The sequence below is a fragment of the Rhinolophus hipposideros genome (assembly GCF_964194185.1).
Source record: "Rhinolophus hipposideros genome assembly, chromosome: 15".
NCBI lineage: Eukaryota > Metazoa > Chordata > Mammalia > Chiroptera > Rhinolophidae > Rhinolophus > Rhinolophus hipposideros.
Window position 1 is genome coordinate 31,841,557 of NC_138061.1, and position 19,616 is coordinate 31,861,172.

General features: G+C 39.9%; 1 protein-coding gene across 1 annotated transcript; it reads right to left on the minus strand.

Moving 5' to 3' along the window:
• Positions 1-732: 732 nt before the first annotated feature.
• IFIT5 (interferon induced protein with tetratricopeptide repeats 5) lies at positions 733-19,135 on the minus strand (the record flags this gene model as incomplete). Its single annotated transcript, XM_081075418.1, has 4 exons — positions 733-3,740; positions 11,894-11,958; positions 12,376-12,706; positions 17,796-19,135. 4 exons carry the CDS (start codon positions 19,133-19,135, stop codon positions 2,297-2,299), a joined length of 3,180 nt encoding a protein of 1,059 aa, XP_080931544.1. The 3' UTR covers positions 733-2,296.
• Positions 19,136-19,616: the final 481 nt, after the last annotated feature.

Genomic DNA, 19,616 nt, shown 5'->3' on the forward strand with positions numbered 1-19,616 from the left:
GAAAAAGATTAGATCTTTGAGGTCACGAAAGACAGACCAAAATGTGTAAACTCCAAGCTGTAAATCTTTAGTTAAATGGAAGGAATACATTTCTAAGAATAAGGGCTATCTGAAGATGAAATTATCATTTAGGAAGATAATTCAAGCCATCAAAACTTGGAAGTTTTGACAGTTGAGAACAGTCAACTCTGAGCTCTTTTTTAAACCCAAGAGTATGAAATTATCTCTAAATAGTTATAAACTTTAGTAAAGCAGTATAATTATTGACAAAATTTAAAGTTATAAACATAGTAATTTTAGTTCAATATTTTAGTTGTAGTTTTTCTTATGCTGCTTTTTGCTTTCTTAGCCTGTTATAACTTCTTATATATTTCAATGTTTTAATATCTATTGAATTTAAAGTCATTTAATAGACCTTATGGTCTAATATCTAAATATAGAGGCTGATAGTTATATCTTTGTTTTGATACCTTAACTATTTCATTACATGTTAAGTGCCTACTTGGGAATATAACCTTGATTACATTATTTCCAGTGAGAAAAAATGACCTGCTGCAAAATAAAATATTTGCGGCAAAATGTGACAAATCTTCTACTAATAGGTCAGGACTTCCAGTCCTGAACTTCTACAATATTTGAGTAAAGGTCATTCCCTTCCCTGTTCTCCCTTTTTAAATAAAAAAAAAAAAAAAAAAATGAGCAAAATAAACAAAAACAGCAGGGACTTAAGTAAAACATTTAAAAAATTTTAATTCATGAAATACATTGCAGTATATATGTATGTTCGAATATGCATAGAAAAAAATATCTGGAAGGATACATATCAAATTGTTAACAGTTTACCTTGGGGGTGTAGAATTGGGGCAGGATGAAGGAAGTGCTCTTACTTTTAAATTCATATACTTCTGCATTATTTGAAATTTTACAATGAGAACTCACTACTTTTATAATAATCAAAATCATAATAGAAATTTAAAAAATAAAAATAGTAACAAAAAGTAAAACACATACACATACACATTAGTTTTAAGAGCTACATTGGAGGTATAGAGAATTAAATCACATGGCACACTCTCGCACTAATACTGTGGTGGTAAATACAATTGTATAGTCTATAATCAAAGAAACATTAGAGAAGCCCCTTTTAGCAACATCCCAATTTAAAAAGTCTCCTGGGGTAAGAGCCCTTAGCAATGACCCTTTAAATTAGGTAGTAAAACTGAAAGCAGGACCTACCTATTCTTGGAGGATCTATAGGAAAACATGTCAATCTGAAAACTTCAGACAAAAGAAAAAGCTTCACAGAAGTAAGATGGAATACTAAAGCAGTTAACCAAAGGCCAGAAATTGGGGGTATGACAACTCTACCCAATCCAGACCCAAAACTAACTCACTGAATCTTGGTATTCTAGGGATATAGGTTAGGGACATCTACTTTACCCATTTTCCCAATTTCTCAATTGGTCTGCTTTCCATATCAATTATTTTAACCTAAAAATACTGCAATTCTAACTGGAAAAAACTAATTCCACCTAGACTCAGTTTGGGTTTATTCTTCTAGTTAAAAGAACCAGAGAAACTTGAGACTAATGATTTTCTATTATTCATTTTTCTCTCATAACTATTTCTAGCTACTTAATGAACATTTTGGGAGTTAATACTTCTGATTTCTCATGGGACCCTAAAGTTCTATATTTGAGGAAATCTTCTTTTCTCATGTTCTAGTTTTTTCTTTTATTGAAGTCATCAGAGATGACAAACTTTTTATTATGAACTTTTTTCTTCCAACAAAGAGGATTCTTTAGGTGACTAGCTGCTTGACAGTTAAATATCCTCATTGAAGTCAGAACACCTATAACTGGAAAGTTCAACCTTTTGCAAGGTACATAATTAAGAGCTTAACTAACATAATTTTGTACCCCTGAAAGAGTTCCTAACCTAAGTGTCAAAGGCTTATGTAGATTATACTCACTGCGTAAGTAATATGGAAAATAATCAGAAAATTATTATAAATAGCAGGATAAGGGGTATAAAGTCATAATGGCCATGCCATTTTTAAAAGTTACAACAGCTGGAATGTTGCTGTTTCTTAATGGATTATAGTATTTTAATTAAAAAAAATAGAAAACAGTAAATGATTCATCATAACGTATATAAAGTATTTAAATGATGCCTGGGACACAACCACCATTCAATAAAAACTGGCTCTGTAATGAACCATGGATTAAAACAAACAAAAGTATAAGAACCCAAAATAGAGAGAAGAGCTTTAGAACTGATTTCCTAGCGTATGGAGTTAAATGGCAAGTCGAAGCTCACAGAGAGCAGTAAGGAATTCTGCGTTTTCTGGATCTATCTTTTGGGCCCTCTCGTAGTACTCAGCCGCTTGCCTCTTTTCTCCCTCCAGCTTGTAAACAAACCCGAGGGCACTTAAACTCTGCACATCTGAGGCGTTGTGACCAAGTCTCTTGGTAGCCAATTTCTTCAGCGCACTTGTCAATTTGGTACGTAGGGAGGACCTGTCTTTGACCTTTAAGGCTTCTAAGTAATGGTGGATGGCAGTACTTTCTGATTTACGGTGAAATTCCTGAAAGCGGCCATAGTGGTAGTGGATCTGATGTTTGTGATCATCAGTTATGTTCTCCAGACGAAGGGCTTTCTGGAAAATGTCTTCAGCATTGCTATATTGGCCTGCCTCGGCGTACATGTTGGCCAGATCCGTGTAGGCAAATGCAAACATAGAGTCTCGTTCCACAGCCGCCTTGAAATGAAATATAGCAGATGTAATCAGCCCATCAACTTTCAGTTTATCTTTTCCTTTAGGTCTGTTGCGTGTGGTCTTCTTGATTTGGATCATTTGTGCTCTATAGCAAAGTCCCATTTGGTGATGTAGGAAAGAAGAGGTCGGTGTCACCTCCAAGGCCTTTTTCAAAAGCTCAAGAGCTTTGTCCCAAGAATTTTTTCTCCGGTAGAATTTGGCTGCGTAACGAAGGACATAAGGTTGGGAGGATATCTGGTCCAGGATTTCTTCAATATACTTTTCCCCTTCAGCTTCAGCATGTACATCTTGAAGCTTCAGTGCCAGGAAAACCTTAATGTAGGTGTTATCTGGATTCAGGGTAACAGCCTTCCTCAGAGGACCCAAGGAGAAGCTCTTTATAGAACCTTCTCTGTCAGAATCGTCCAGCCGATACACTGTGATGGCATAGCCGATGTTAAATTCTGGATTGTCAGGTTCCACTTCCAGAGCCTTCTCGAAAGCTGCTTTAGCCTTTTGGTAATACTTTCCTCCAAATTTCAAGAGTGCCCATCCTTTCTCACAGTCAATCTCAGGACACTCCAACTTGTAGTTGAAAGGACTGGACAATTTCTTGCAGACATTCCCTACCTTGTCTATATACTTCTGAGCTTCTGTAAGCTGGTCCATGTGGTAATACACCCAGGCATAGTTTCCCCAAGTGACCAAACTTCGTACTTCTTCTTTGTCTGAATGTTCCCGCTGGATTATTTCTTCTGCTTGTTCCAAGCACTCCAGCGCATCTTTATTTTGGCCTTTCAGGTGTTTCACATAGGCCAGTAAGTTATAAAGAGTGAGCCTGGATTTTGTGGTAAGAAATTCAAGCTGTTGCCCAATTGTATCTTCCACATCAAACAGATCAATATCTTCCTTAAGTAAATTCCAGGTAAAGTGACATTCTAACTCCAACAGAAAGGTCTTCAAGGAGTCCTTAGGAATTTCACTGTCAAAGATAAAATACTTTTTAATTTTTGAAGAAATAAAGGAAACAATTTTTAAACCTTAAACACTGTTCTTTGCTTAACAACCAATTTTATCTTTTATTTGATCTTATAGTTATAGGTTCCTATAACCTTATACTAGCTTCTTCTGTGTACAGTTATGTCCTAGAAATATTTCATGAAACTCATTATTTACTACAAAACCAATTCTGGAGATGACAGCGTTTTCTGTTACAGGGTATCTATTTCCTTTTGGCAGTCACTAACCCACAAGGACCACCTATTTTTAGAAAGGGGCAATTTAGATGTTTTATTTCCTAGACTTGAAAATTAAGAATAAATATATACAGTCAATAATTAATATAAAATTTTCATTTCTGTATTATGAGTAGTAAGGGAGAGAAAAAGAGAAGGTAAGAAATGAGAAATGGAAGTACATTAAGGGAGACAGAGAAGCTGCACGAATATATCATTTTTGCAGGGAAAGAAAGGAAGGAAGCAGGAGAGAGAAGGAAGGAAGGAGGAAAGGAGGAAAAAAGGAAAGCCTACAGAGAACAGGCACAGATACAGACAGCAACAGGTATACCAAGAGATTGAGAGAAACGTAAGTTTAAGAGAGATAAAAAGAGGGAGCAACAAACATTTAGATAAAGATGGGGAAAAGCCAAAAGGAAGCTTAGTAGTTTTTGATGTAAGTGCCACATCCTTCTGACCTCTGGGGTTGTGGGCTATAAAGGCTAACGCCTATTGTTAACTTATCGTTGCCCCTAATATTCACTTCACCACAAGAAATACTTATTGAGCTCCTTTTGTGCGAGACAGTGTAACCTCTGCAGGGCCCGTTGGAAACACTGTCTCTGAAACTAGGAAGAAGAAGGGGTAAGGAAAGGGTAAGAAATAGTTATTTATTAATAAGAGCCTTTTATGTGCAAGACCTTCTGAACAACCATGGGAATGTAACTGTGAACAAGACACAGCCCTGCTTATACAGAGTTTACATTATAAGTACACAGTCAGCTATAACTCCGCATTCCAACTAAGTTCCATGGAAGTGACCCAGGAAGGGTATATTATAGGCCAGTGTTCTGGACATCTGGGGTTCTTACTTGGTGAGGACCCCTTCTTTTGGTTTTTCTTTGTGGAACAACCTTTCCCCTTACTCTCAGTCCATGTGATTTTGGATGGGTGTCTACCCTTCATTTCAGCCTACGGGAAGGCACAAGACAGTCCAGCCATTTCCTGGCTCCAGTGATTGATTTGGAGAATGTCCAATCAAATATAATTTTGCTGAAATTATCTCTTCCTTCAAAAAAATTTACACTTGTAGAATATAAGCTTGGAGTGGCCATCTTTCCAAATTCTTGGAGAGAGCCTGCCTGAGAAATCTGCGCCTGCCTGAGAATGTGACATAGAGGAAAGCAGAGCTTAGACAGGAAGAAAGAAAGACAGCTCATGACACTGACGAAATACCTGCATCCATTCTTGCCTGGATCTCCTTGTCTACCCACGGACTTATGTTTAGTTAAGCAAATCTCTTCTTGCTTAATGTTGAGTTGGGTTTCTACTGTCTACAACTGACAAAAGTCCTGATTAATATACCTAGTTTTATTTGTTTGTTTGATGGTGGTGGTTAGGCAATCAGGAAAGATTTCTAAATCTACTACTGGCCGTAATTAAACGCCACAGAAATGTACAAAAAAATACTTAGGGTTTCTCAAAGAGGGAAATGCTCTAATTATGAAATAAACAGTGTACAGTGTAGTGTGCGTGTATTTCCTTTTATGCTGCACACAGGACTACCCCCCTTGTATATACAATGTAAATACATATTTGCATAAATGTTTATGGGAACTACGGTAATATGTCTATCAATGAACATTTATTGACCATCCCACGTCATACATACCAGAAAACTTTCTAGTTGTAGTGGATATAGGAGTGAACAAGACAGAAAAAGGCCCTTTCTTCATGGTAATGCCATTTTGGGAGAGAAAGGAACAAAAGGTGTTGACAGAAAATAAACATGTATACAAATCAACGAACAACGTAATTCCGGACAGTAATAGTGTTAAGAAGGAAAAGAATCAGAGCAATGGGATTAAGTGGTGGTAGGGATGGGGTACTTAGTTATGACTGTCAAGGACTAGCTCTTGTGAAAAGGGCCACTGAAGTAAAATCTCAACAATGAAAGGGAGGCACAGAAGATCTGAGGGCAGAATGGTCTAAGCCAGAGCTTATCAACTGCGTGGGGATTTTGCCCTTCCCCCAGGGGACATTTGGCCATGTGTGGAGACAATTCTGATAAGTCCCCACTTATAGGAGGAATGGCTACTGGCATCTACAGGATCAATGTGAGGGATACAGCTAAATATCCTCTGATGCACAGGTCAAACCCAACAATCAAGAATGATCTAGCCCCAAATGTCAGTAAAGCTGAGGTGAGAAGCCCTCGTTTGGGCTCAGGTACCAGCAAGTGCAAACCCTGATGTCAGAACAAATTCGGAGTATTCAGGAGACAGAAGGAAGCATAAACAAAAAGCATAGCAAGAGATAAGGAGGAGGAGGAGGAAGAGACAGATGATGCAGGGCTTGATAGGCTATGATAAGGGATATAAATTTTATTCTAATTGCAATGGGAAACCACTGGAGAAAAAATTTCAAGTAGGGAAATGAAAATGTTTGATCTAGGTTTAAAAAAAAAAATCCCTCTAGCTGCTCTGTGGAGAATGGACCGTAGAGGGTCAAGAGAGGAAGTTGGGAAACTGGTGGGGGAAGTATTCATTCAATAAATATTTATTGAGAGCCTACTATATGCAGGACACTGTTCTAAGTATTGGGGATACAGCAGAGAACAAAATAGAAAAAAAAAATCCTTACTTCACGTAGCTTACATTCTAACAGGGTTGGGGTGTGCCGTTAAGACAAAAATATAAATGAAAATATAGAGTATGTGAGATGATAATAAGTGTTAAGGAGAAAAATAAAGTAGGAGAGTGAAATGGATGGCTGGCAGAGTGTCTGGGAGGTAGTTCCAACTTACATAGCATGGCCAGAGCAAATCTCCCCTGAAAGAGATATGAAGGCAAGTAATGAAGGAATCCAAGAAGAGACGATGCCAGTTTACACTCGGGTTGTAGCAGAGGATTAGTGAGGACTGGATGGTTGTATTTTGGAGGCAGAACTGACCAGTCTTTCTGATGGATTGGGTATGGGGAGGGCCAGAATGGAAAGAGGACATCAAGGATGATTCCTCTGCTTTTGACTTCAGGAACTGAGTGGATAAATCAAGAGAACTATTTGGAAATGTTAACTGAGGTGTCTATTAGACATTCAAGTGAAGATGTCAAGTATATAGTTGAATGTTAATGAAGAAAAATCTGGAGATGAAGAGGAGTGAAGGTAGAACAAAGGATATAAAATTGGGAGTCAGCATGCAGATGAACTTTAAAACCAGGAGATCTAGAATGAAATTCCCTAAGGAGTGAGCATAGAGAAAGTCAAAAACTAAGTTGTAATTCACTTCAGGTCAATCAGAATAGAAGGACCAGGAAAAGAGGCCAAGAAAGAATAACCAGTGAGGGTATAGGAAAACAAAGAAACCCATTGTCATGAAAGGCTAAAGAAGAAAATGTTTATTTCAAAAAAGAGATATTATTCAATGTATAAAATGATTCTAAGATGTTAAGAAAATGAGGACAGAGAAGAGATCACTGTTTTGGCAGGAGTCAAATTGTGAGGGACCTTGATAAGTTTTAATAGAATGGAAGGGATGAAAACATTACTGGAGTGGGTTGAAGGAATCATGGGAGGTGATGAAGTGGACATGGGGAATATAGGGCGCTCTTGTAAGGAATTTTACTATGAAGGGAGTAGAGAGGTAGAGCTATGGCTGGAGGGAGGCTGGAGGAATTGTAAACAAAAAAAATCATGATATTTTTAATGACTCAGTGATATGCCAGCGGGAATGATCCAGTATTAAGGGAGAAATGATGCTTGTAGGAGAGAGGGGAGAATAATTGCAAGAAAGATGGACTATAAAGCAGAAGTGAAGCTATTCCTTGTTAATACTCAAATCTTTATCTCCAGCCCCAAACCCCTAACCTATGCTATGGCCTTCATTATCTGGCCCATGTCTATTTCTCAAGCCTCATTTTGTACCCCTTTCCTCTCATGGACTGCACTCCAGCCATACTGGCCTTTAAAAAAAACTTCATTGTTTATTATGTCTTATGCCAAGTATGCACCTACCTCAGGGCATTTGTACCTGCTTTTTATTCCCTTACTCTGTGCACTCTTCCTAAGAGAGTTCTAGGGCTTATTCTTGTAATTCTGGTCTTGGCTCAAATCGCACCTCTCTGAAGAGGCCTACTCCTGACCACCTTAGGTAAAGCTGCACCCCCACCCACCTTGCCAACCATCCTAAAGTCTAGTCTTTTTCCTGTTCTTCACAGCACTTGTATCAATATTTGCTGGGGTTAGGAAGGAGGAAAAGAGTGCTTTGAATCAAACATGAGATTGAAGTTTTAAACTGAATTGGACAGAGTCTTTTGAAACTGGAAAGGGGCTGTCCTAATAGCCTGAAGTGACAGAAAAGTTAGAGAACTGGATTAATTGCTCAATTAACAGTACTGATTAGGAAAATACAACCATTTCATATTTGTAATCTAATATAGTACTTCACGAAATGTTTTTCATTTTTTAATAAATACTAAATGTAAACATTAATAGTTGATTAAGTATTATATTTAGTAGACAATTTAAATTAGCTTATTAATTTCAATTTTATAATGTTTTCATATTTATTCTCTTTCTCTGTTTGTGTATATAAATATACACATATATAAAGATCCCACATTTTAGTGATTGTAGGTTCTAGACAAGTTTTCCAATAGAACTTGCTGCCATGATGAAATGCTCTTATCCATGCTATACACTACGGTAGACGCCAGCCACATATGGCCACTGAGCACTTGAAATGTAGCCAGTACAATGGAGGAAGTGAGTTTTTAGTTTAATTTACTTTAATTAACGTAGTCATATAGGACTGGTGGCTACTGCATGGGACAATTAGAGACACTGGGCCTATAGGGCTTAATGGATAAAAAGGCCTCAAGCCCAACAGGTTAGAGCTCTCCTTTAACTTGAAAGTTCTGCTATTTTATTCAAGGTGAAGAGCTAAATTAAATGGAAAACAAGGATATATTTGAAAAAACAACTTTATGTACATGACCTGGGTTCACTGCAGATTCAACTCAATAGTATAAATGTACACTGTTTATAATATACCATCTAGAATGAGATGAGTTCTCAAAACACAGTAAGTAACTAAATCTACAGTGATTGATAATTTACTACATGCTGGGCAGTGTACCAAGCACTTTATATAAATTACACTTCATTTTTATAACAACCTCTTATTATTTTCACAATTTTATGGATGAGGACTGGCAGATACAGTTTAAATTAAATGTCTAAAGGTTACACATCTGAGTGGCTGAGCCAAGAGCCAAGCCTAGTTCTGCCTGACTCAAAAGCTTAGGCCTTTCAGCCATAATACTGCACTACCTCTAAAATAAAAATTGGAGCTTGTTTTATAGAATAATTTGCTTTAAAACATAGGATATATCTAATGCATGTAAAATTCACTTTGCCTCAGGATGACCTAAAAAGAACACAAAAAGGGATTTTAGAGCAGTTTAAAGAGCAGGTAAGCGGTTTGTGTGACAACCATTGGAAGAGATGCCAGATATTTAAACATCTCGGGTTAAGAAACCAGTGATTTCAAATCTGAGCCCTCAATCTACAAATAGTCACAAATATTCTACTTTGTTGGAGTTGTTTTGAGATGGAGCTACTTCTCACCAGGATGTGCTGTGCAGAGTGCTTTAGATAGGGTTTGACAGAGAGATCTATTTATTTAAGGATGATTAGTGATTCTCTCAAACAACAAAAGAACTGGGTAAAAATATGTTAAAAGTGATCTGAAGGAGGTGCAAGAATCTTAGGTTTCAAAGACATAATTATCATTAAGTGAATTAAAATACTTTTCCCCACAATCCAATTAAGCATGTTGTTATATATGCTGATGACCTCCCAGAGTATTTCCTCTATCTCTGATCTCTCCCCTGAATTCCAGACTTACCTAATTTTTAGTTCACATGCACCTTCAATCAGAAGTTCATCTGGCATCCCAAACAAACATCCAATACAGAAACCTGAGTTCCTTGACTCTGTTCCCTCCTTAGTCTTCCCCACTTTATTTGGCATCTCTTAGTTCCACAGACCAAGTAACAGAGGAATAATCTTTGATTCCTTTTCTCTCAACCCTTCTTCTAAATCCTGTTAATTCTACCTTCCAGATACAACTCAAATCCTCCACTTTTCCCCATTTCTACTGCTATTTTCCTAGTTTAAACAACAATTATCTTTCCTTTGAGCTGAGGCAAAATCTGCTTTCCCTGCTTCCACTTTTGGTTCCCACATAGTACTTACTAGTAAACTTCTGAAAATGTAAACCAGATTATGTTAGTCTTCTGGCTTAAAATCTCTCAATGGCTTCCCAATACCCTTAGATATTAATCTAGCCCCGCTATGTCCTACAAGTCCCTAAAGGAGCGGGCCTTGTCTATCCATCCAACCTTCTAGTACTCTCCTTCACACTCTCCTCATTCACTGTTTTAGACCTATCTTCTTCCTATCTCGAACATATCAAGTTCGAGGATTTTTACACCCTGTTGTTTCTACTCCACTTGGAATGCTCTGGCCCTAATCTTTGAATGACTAGTAACTCAGCTCAAATATTCCTTATTTAAGACGCTGTCTGTGGCAGAGCTATCTAAAATAGACCCCTCCATTCTAGGTTACTCCCTTAGGCCATTACACTATTTTATTTTCCTTATAGCTCTTACCACTTTCTGAATTATGTTGATTATTTACTCACCGATCTATCGTCTAGTTCCCCCATTTAAATGTAAAGCCCCATGAGAGCAGAGACCTTGTTCTGATTTTGTTTTTTCACCTCTGTGTCCCTAGCATCTGTTATTATTTCAGGTATATAATAGAAGCTCAATAAATGAATATTTGTTGAATGAATGAATGCAATTACATACTAGTAGCCTAGGTATATGCCTGTCATAAAAAGCACCTCAATATCAGATGAAGGAATTCCTGCTAGTTTTTCCCTTTCTGCAAATGGTTCCAACCTTTTTCCCACTTCAAGTCTTCCTTATCCCGCTTGTCTTTATATGTGACAGGCTCTGTCTCTGGCTCCATGTTTGGATTTTGAAAATAGGTTTTGAACTGTTTCCTATGGTCCTCACGGGGAAACATGGCATGACTGTCTCTTGGTAGTTGTTTCTTTCTCTGGTGTAACTGCACCAAAATCATGGGCAAGAATTGCCATGGCCTTAACAGCCTGCTCACATCCACAACAATACGGGCTTACCAGCACTCTGCCCATCCACAGAGTAAAAGAACCACTGGTCTCTGTTCTGAAGGTTTCTACCAGCCTGGCCCCAAAAAAAGATGAGGAGGGCTGCCTTGGGCATTATGAATATAGTTGAGAGATCTCAAAGAGACAGTCAGCCACTGAAGTGCTATGCTCAGATTCTGTGAAATTTACACACAACTGGAAGGCCAGGAGAAGTTGTATTTTTTAAACTTTGTCTGCTTACACTTTTAGCCTTGTCTCTGGGAAGCTGGCAGAGAGAGGCTATTATGTCTGAGGAGGCAACATTCATGTTTCAGTAAATTTTTTTTGTCTAGGAAGAAGCAGTCTTTCAATGTCCTTGGGAGACAATCCCCAACGAGGTCCACCGTTCTTCCACCCCATTCTGCATCTACACACACAGTGCACCCCTCCTTTTCCTCTTTGTTTCTTCAGGCCCTTCCTAATACCACCCTCCCTTCTCACAAACGTTAAAAGTTAGGGACTTATTCTTTTTTTTTTTTTTTTTTTTTTTTTGCTTCTAACAATAGCCAACATGTGCAAATATCATGGGCTAAGCAGTTAATTAACCCTTTCCAAAGTCCTGAGAGATGGATGCCATTAATTTTCACATGTAAGAACAGACTCACAGAGTTTCAGAAACTTTGCTTTGGGTCACCCAACTAGCAGCACAAAGGATTATCGGCGTCAGGAGCCCAGGACCTTCACCTCTCATTCCTCAACTTATTAAATGGGAATGGTTCCCGGATCACACACTGGCAGGGTGCGAGCCCCTGCGGATACAAAAAAAAAAAAAAAAAAAAGGTGGGACCAGGACGCCATCACCATAAACTAGGAAAGGAGACAGATAAAGAAATCCTGATAAAATAGCGGATTGGGTGGAACAATACCAATCTGTCCGTGGTTCACAGGGAGCTCGCAGGAAGGGCAGAACTCCGACCCAGAAAGCAGAAAGGCAAAATGGCAGGAGACAAACGGGCCGCCTGGAGCTGCGGCCAAACCGCGTCTGCCAAAAGGAGGGAATGGCAGCTGCAGGCTTGGGGAGGAGAGAAAGGCGATGGGCCTCAGGAGCCCAGTGCCACGTAGAGCTGCGCGGAACGACGCTGGGGGGGTGGGGAGACCGGGGGTGGGGAGGCTGGGGGGGCGCGAACCAAGCACGGTCACCACTGCGGCGCCGGGAGAGGACAAACCTCCCCGGGCTCGTCGCCTGGCCACACCGGACAGTGCGGACTGCGGGCGCCGGGGAGGGGCGCCAGGGACTCCAGGGAAGCGTCCGCTTGGACACCACCCTGGTCCAGCCCGGATTCAGACGCCCGGGACCTGGACAGGGCGCCCGGGAAGCGTCCCAACACAGACGCCTGGCTGCCGGGCACCGGGAGCTCGGCCTCTTTAGTACACGAGCCGCAGCGCGGCGTTGGGTAACGGAATACAAGGAAAGCATCCGTTTGAAACAAAGGACTCCCCGGTGTGGGCGGAGAAGCGGGAAAAGCCCTTACCTCATGGCGGCTGGGCGCTGAGGACCTTCCAGGAAGGAGGCCAGACCCCGCAGGCTTTCAGCTCAGGACCGGACTCTCCCGCAGCCGAGCGGCGGGATGCGCGCGGGCGTGGGAGCGTGAGCGGGCGTGTGCGCGTGCGCCGCGGGCTGGACGGGCTGGCGGGCGCGCGCTTCCCACTAGGCGTCTGCAGCGTTAGGTCCCTGCGAGGGCATGTGTCTTTGTTAAAGGCAGGACCGGAGCGGGAAAAGGAAACTAGAAAGTAAATCTGATCCTGGGCTAGGCGGAGTCCCGCTCCAGGAAACGGAAACTTCTGGAAGGGATGCGTGGGGACCACCCCCCTCCCCATCCCCCGGGCTGGATTGAGGGGCCCGCAGGAGACGTTTGCAAAACGCGAGATCGTTTAGAGTTGAATTGAGCATCTAGGCCTCTGGACGTTGGTCTCCCTGAATCCGCGTGCTTTTTTTTTTTTTTTTAATAAAATGACAGGAGATTGTTCAGCGTTATTTTTGTTGTAGAGGTGGCAGTGATACTCCTTCCAGCTTTGTTCATCCTAAATTGAAACGGAACTACCACTTCCAGTTTTCATTCAATAGGCAGTGCAACGATGTGCACTGGTGCCATTATTTCCACTGGGTAAATTGAGCGATATTTTTGGTCAAAATGTATATAAATTTAAAATTTTAGTAGATACTGCCTAATAGCTTTGTAAAGGTTTATACACCCCCACTTAACAATTGTATGAGAGTATTCACTTTCCGTATCCTTGCCAATTGTTCTTTCTGTAATAAGTTCCCAATAAAGATGGGGGTGGTATTGGGAATCTAGGCAGAAAAATGCCAAACATCCATACACTAAAATTTTTGTCTACTTGTACTTCAATCACTCATTCATTCAACAAGTTTTATTGAGCAACTGCTAGGAGCCCTACATTGTTCAGGTCCTGTTAATAATAGCACTGACTTAGACATAAGGAGTTATTTTCCTGGAGTTAATTTCCAGTGTGTGAGATAAAGAACAAATAAAACATTATGTGTCAGATGATGCTATGCAGAAAAAGCATAGAGAGGATGGGAGCACAGGGTGTTTTGCTATTATAAATATGTGAGCGAGGGAAGGTTTCATTGAGAAAGTGGCAATTCAGCAAAGATCTGAGGGGGTGTAGGAGTGGATATGGAACTAGGGAAGTGTGTACCAAGCGGGGAAACAGTAAGCGTAAAGACCTGAAGGGAAGAGCATAGTTGACAAATGGTGTGGCTGCAGTGGAGAAAGCAGGGAAAAGTTGTAAGACATCAGGTCAGAGAAGCAATGTATGTATGGTGGTCTGTAGGCTATTGTAATATGTATCTTAAGTGGGAGGTCACATTTTAGAAAAGGTACTGAATGGTTTATTTTGGGTAGAAAAATAAGCCCAGAATTTCCTCCTTACCAAGGTTGTAAAAAAATTTAATAGAGCTCCAATGTTTGAAAAATTTTCCAGTGCCTTTTCTTCCTTGTTCCTACTTCTTTCCTTTCCTTTCTTTCAACTGTATCTGGGCCAATAGATAGTGTTTGCTTATTAAGGTTTAAATGGATAACAAGTAAGCAATCCATGGTAAAAAAAATCAAAGGGAAAAAAACCCTGGTTTTTCTATTTATATGTTTAGAAATTCAAATTCAGAAAGACAAAAGGCAACCATAAAAAATTTTAAAGGAATATACATTTTCAGGATTGAGAAGAAACAAAGATCTGTTGAGTAGGTGTTGAACATGCTGAAATTACTAGATGGAATTTGCATATCAATCTTTTTTTTCACACACTGTTGGATTAGGTGGATTCTTGGTAAAATCAGTAGTGTATTGTCTTTTGAAGTTCTTCTCAACAACGTGTAAAACACAGTAACTAGAGAAAAAGGGAAATAGTGAAACATGGCAACTGATCTAATATCTGCTTGGGAAACTGAAACTTAAGGAATAGGTAGGTACTCCTCAAGATAGTGTTTCAGAACACTCATTGGCAGTCACTCTTCTAGGAGATGAATGTAAGTCCGAGTTTCTTAGCCTTAGCACCATTGATATTTGGGCTGGATAATTTGTCATTTGGGAAGCTGTTCTGTGTATCGAGGATGTTTACAAAGCATTCTTATGTATACCCACTAGATGGCAATAACACCCCATAGTTGTGACAACCAAAATTGCCTCCAGAGGTTGCCAAGTGCAACTTCTTTGTGCCCCGAGGGGCAAAATCCCTCTCTTCCTTCTTACTCTCTATCTCCCTCAGTGCTACAAATAATCAGGGCTACAAGGAATACCCTCATGCTCTCCTGTATACACATATGCCTTTAAAAAAAAAACTAGTCCTCATAGCACAGCCTGCAAGAAATAGAAAGTGGACTTAGGTAGGAGGGGAAATATTGAATGCAGGTGAAGAGAAGGAATAGTGGTGGAACTCAGGAGGAGGCCTGGGTCAAAGGATGGACATCAAGGGGAATGTCAGAGAAGGCATTCTCCTTTCAGCATGGGACTCCAGAGTGGAGGTGTCTGTATCACATGTGGTCTAGCTGGGGAAAAGATACAGAGTTGTGGACACACTGATGGTGGTAATCCAAGCTGGGGCAGGATATAGGGTAGAGGCCTGGAGTCCCAACGCAGTTTCACCTCTAGCAGCATCATGAGAATGGAGACACTGGTGGCCGGGGAGATTCCCCAAGGAGCTGGAGCCTGCGATCGTATACAGACAGCAATTAGCAAACACCTGGACAGGAACACCTATCACAACAGTGAATGCCAAGAGCCATGGCTTGGCCTGATCCCTGTGTATTTGGCGAAATTCTTCAGTGGCAGGAACTCTAAATAAGGACACCAACTGAGGTTCTGTCAGTCATTTACATGGGCATAACAAGCTCCTGAAATTCAACCATCAATTTAAAGAAACCTATTGGTAATGCCTGGAGATACTCGTGTTAAGTTTGGCAATAGCGTGTTAAGTCTTTCAATACAAAAGAGTAACTGTTTTTCTGGATTTACTGTTTTGTTGTTTTTCTCTGCAAGCATCCAGGTTTTCCCCCCGTTTTAATTTTATTGAGCTATGGGAAGTGTAGAGATCTCTTTCAGAGTTTGGAATGATGGGACAGAGAGATGGTATTAGGTCATAATACACAGTAAGCAACCGTGATCTCTGGAGATTGTCAAACACGCATCACACAAACACACTCATAATCCTGAGACTTACCTTGCGTTAATTAGCTCTGCTTTCTGGGTGCAAATGATGCTCAACAATGCCTGGGAAGAGTTGCCTAGTATTGACCAATCCAACAATTGTTTATTTTTAATATTTCTGACTCTGTGAGACTTGGCAGTGGTTAGATTAATCTTAGAACCAAATAGCCTCCTTCCCCAAACACAAACACTTTAAGGTGTTGTCTTTGTGAAATCTAATAAATCTCTTGTTTTAGTGATAAGAAAGTTGGGAAGATTGCTTCTATGTAACTCTTGACACCTGCCCTGCAATGATATAAATTTTGCTCACTCTAATTTCTATAAAATTTCAGTAGCAATCCAAAGCCCAGACCAATATTTCTGAAAATTCCTTGAGGATGTGTATTCTCACAGATCAGAGGTTCCCACAAAGAAACGCAGGGAGCCTAGAAGCTGGTACAAAAGGATTATCCCCTGGAGTCTCTGGAGGAAGTATGACTGTGCCAACACCTTAATTTCAGTCTAGTGAAACCTACTTCAGACTTCTTAGCTACAAAGCTGTGAGATAATAAATCTGTGTGTTCTTAAGCCACCCAGTTTGTGGTAATTTGTTATAGCCACAATAGGAAATTAATATATCCTCCCCCAAAACATATAACAATGAAAAAACAATAACATTGCTTTCTTATTTTTCCTTTTTAAAAATATTACTGTGCATTGCCTTTTAATAAAATGTCATAATGAAAGATGATTGCGACAGATGGTCTCTCAGATCATTTAGCTCTAACTAGATCAATACTAGCAAATGACTGAATAAATAGCACTTCAGACCAACTGGCACAACACAAGAGAAACTGCTTGAAACAACTCACAATGTATTAAATTTCAAACATATTCATGGAGCAAGCTGACCTTTAATTGACTGAGTACTTGTTTTAGTGTCTGTCTCACTAGATTGTAAACTACATGAGGTTTTGGGAAAATGTCTGCATTGTTCACTGAAGAGAAGCAGAATATGCCACCCCCAAATATGCTACATGGGCATTAAGAATTATTTTGAGCAGAAAGCAATTGAAAAGCAGATATAAAAAAAACTCTCTGCCATCCCCCATTTGCCTAAAAGCAGCCCATAAATTTGTGAAGGTGTCCCCCCTCTCCTCTCTACCAGGGAATACAGAGTTAATCACCTGAGAAAACTCCAGGCACTTATCAGTCCAGAGTCACTGCCAGAGGAATCTACATAACAAACCTTAGTAACAAACGGTTATTTTACATTAGTTTTCCCCATATATCTACCTTTCTAAAAATTGCCACCCTAGAAACTCAAAGTTCTTTTTCTTGTCTTATCACTTCTCTAAAAATTTATTGTTCATTTGTTAGGATGCTACAAAAGCCTACAATCTAATCACCTCTTTGAGTTACTCATTACTGGGTACTCTGATGTGTATGTGAGATGCACATATTAATGAAATTTTATTTTTCTCTTGTTAATCTGTGTATTGTCACTCTAATTTATGGGGCTCCAGCCAATGAACCTAAGATGGGTAGAGGAAATAGAACTTTTCCTCCCCTGCGTCACCATAGTATTTTTGGTATCTAGCACTGAAATCTATTTGTTGATCAAATGAATGAGTCATTTTATTTTATGTAAGTGCAGTGTTTTATTTGCTATAAATCTACTTAACAAACTGTTATTTCTACTATATAACATTCACAGAGAAATGGATTCTCTCTCTCTTCCTCTCACACACAGAAATACTTACTGTTTCACTATCTTTTGAATACAACTAACATATTATCAGGTTTGAATAACTGTCCAAACATTACATCATTACAGGGAATTACATACGTTTCTGAAAGCAGCAAGCAGAAAAGATGATTAGTACATGTTAACCTAAAATCTAATGAAATGTGAGAGTGTTCCATATTTCAGCGCCTACCAATCATATCCCACAGGGTTCTCAACGTCAGCCGACAGCCATAGGGCCCGCTCATAATACTCCAGGGCTTCATTCATTTCTCCTTTCAATTTGTGGATGAACCCAAGGATACTCAAGCTTTCTATGTCTAAGGCATTTCTCCAAAGTTTCTTCAAAGCCTGTTTCTCCAAAGCACTGATACTTTTATCCCTTGTAAATGAAGGTTTTGCTATTTTTATTGATTTTAAATAACAGATAATTGCATCGACTTCAGATTTCCTTTGAAATTCCTGAAATTGGCCATAGTGGAAATATATCTCTTGCAGGTTTTCTTCTTCAAGTGATTTCAAGCACAATAATTTTTGATAAGTATCTTCAGCTTTTCTGTAGTTGCCTGCTTCTATGTACATATCTGCCAGATGTTTATAAGCAATTTCAAGTGTGGGCTTTTGTTCCAGAGCAAATTCAAAATGAGATATGGCTAATTTTGTTATTCTGTCAACAGTTTCTCTATCCTGTCCTTTAGGCTGAAAGTTTGTAGCTTTCTTTATTTCAAAAACTTGTGTTCTATAGCAAAGCCCCATCTGATGATGCAGGAAGGCAGAGGAGGGTGTTGCCCGTAAAGCCTTTTTTAGGAGCTGAAGAGCTTTGTCCACAGAGCGTTTTCTTCGGTAAAACTTGGCTGCATAGCGAAAGACGTAGGTCTGCGAGGACTCGCTGGTCAGTGCTTCTTCAATGTACTTTTCTCCCTCAGCTTCTTGTCCCATATCCTGAAGCTTCAGAGCAAGGAGCACCTTAATATATGCATCTTCCGGATTTAGCCTCATGGCCTCTTTTAGGGAGTGCAGACAAAATGCCTGATTGATCTGTGTTGTTTTGTTAAAGCTATCCAGACGATAGGTGGCGATTGCATACCCAGTGCTGAATTCAGGGTTTTCAGGGTCCACTTCCAGAGCCTTTTCAAAGCAGGCCTTGGCCCGTACATAATTCTTTCCTCCACATTTCAGCAGGGCCCATCCTTCCTCACAGTCCATCTCAGGACACTCCATTCTGTAGCAGTTAGGACTGCCAAACTTCTTGCAAGTGTTCTCCACCTTGTCCAGGTAAATCCTGGCTTCTGCCAGTCGGCCCATGTGGTAATACAGCCAGGCATAGTTGCCCCAGGTAACCAGACTTCTCAGGTCTGATTGATTGGCATGTTCTTGCTGGATTAAGTCTTCAGCTTCTTTCAAGCTCTCCAGGGCTTCCTTATTCTGGCCTTTCAGGTGTTTCACATAGGCCAGAAGGTTGTATATTCCCACATTGTATTTGGTGTCGAGGAACTCAATCTCATCGAAGACTCTATTTTCTAAATCAGTCATTTCAGTGTCTTCAATTAGCAACTTCCACGTAAAGTGGCATCTCAACTGATCCAGCCCATCTTTGATCTTATCTTCAGCAGTATGCTTACTGTGAAAACAAAACCAGATTTTCTTTGTTAGGTGAGGAACAGCCAGTGGAAAGATGCCAGGTAAAACTCTTTATATTTATTGCCTTGAAAAGGACATCCCTGCTTTGATTTCCTTAGAGTCTCTCTATCGTTGACTCTTGAACAACATCAGTTTGAACTGGGTGTGTCCACTTATGCATGGATTGTTTTCAATAAACACAGTTGGCCTTTCCTAACGGGTTTTGCCCCCAGGGATTCAATCAACCTTGGATGGAAAATAGTATTTTCGTATTCCCCACAGTGGATGGAAAATACTACTGTTTCCATCTGTGGTTGGTTGCATCCAAGGATACACAAGGCCAATTGTACAGTTCAAAGTTATAGTGGAGTTTGGACTGTGTGAAGATGGGGGG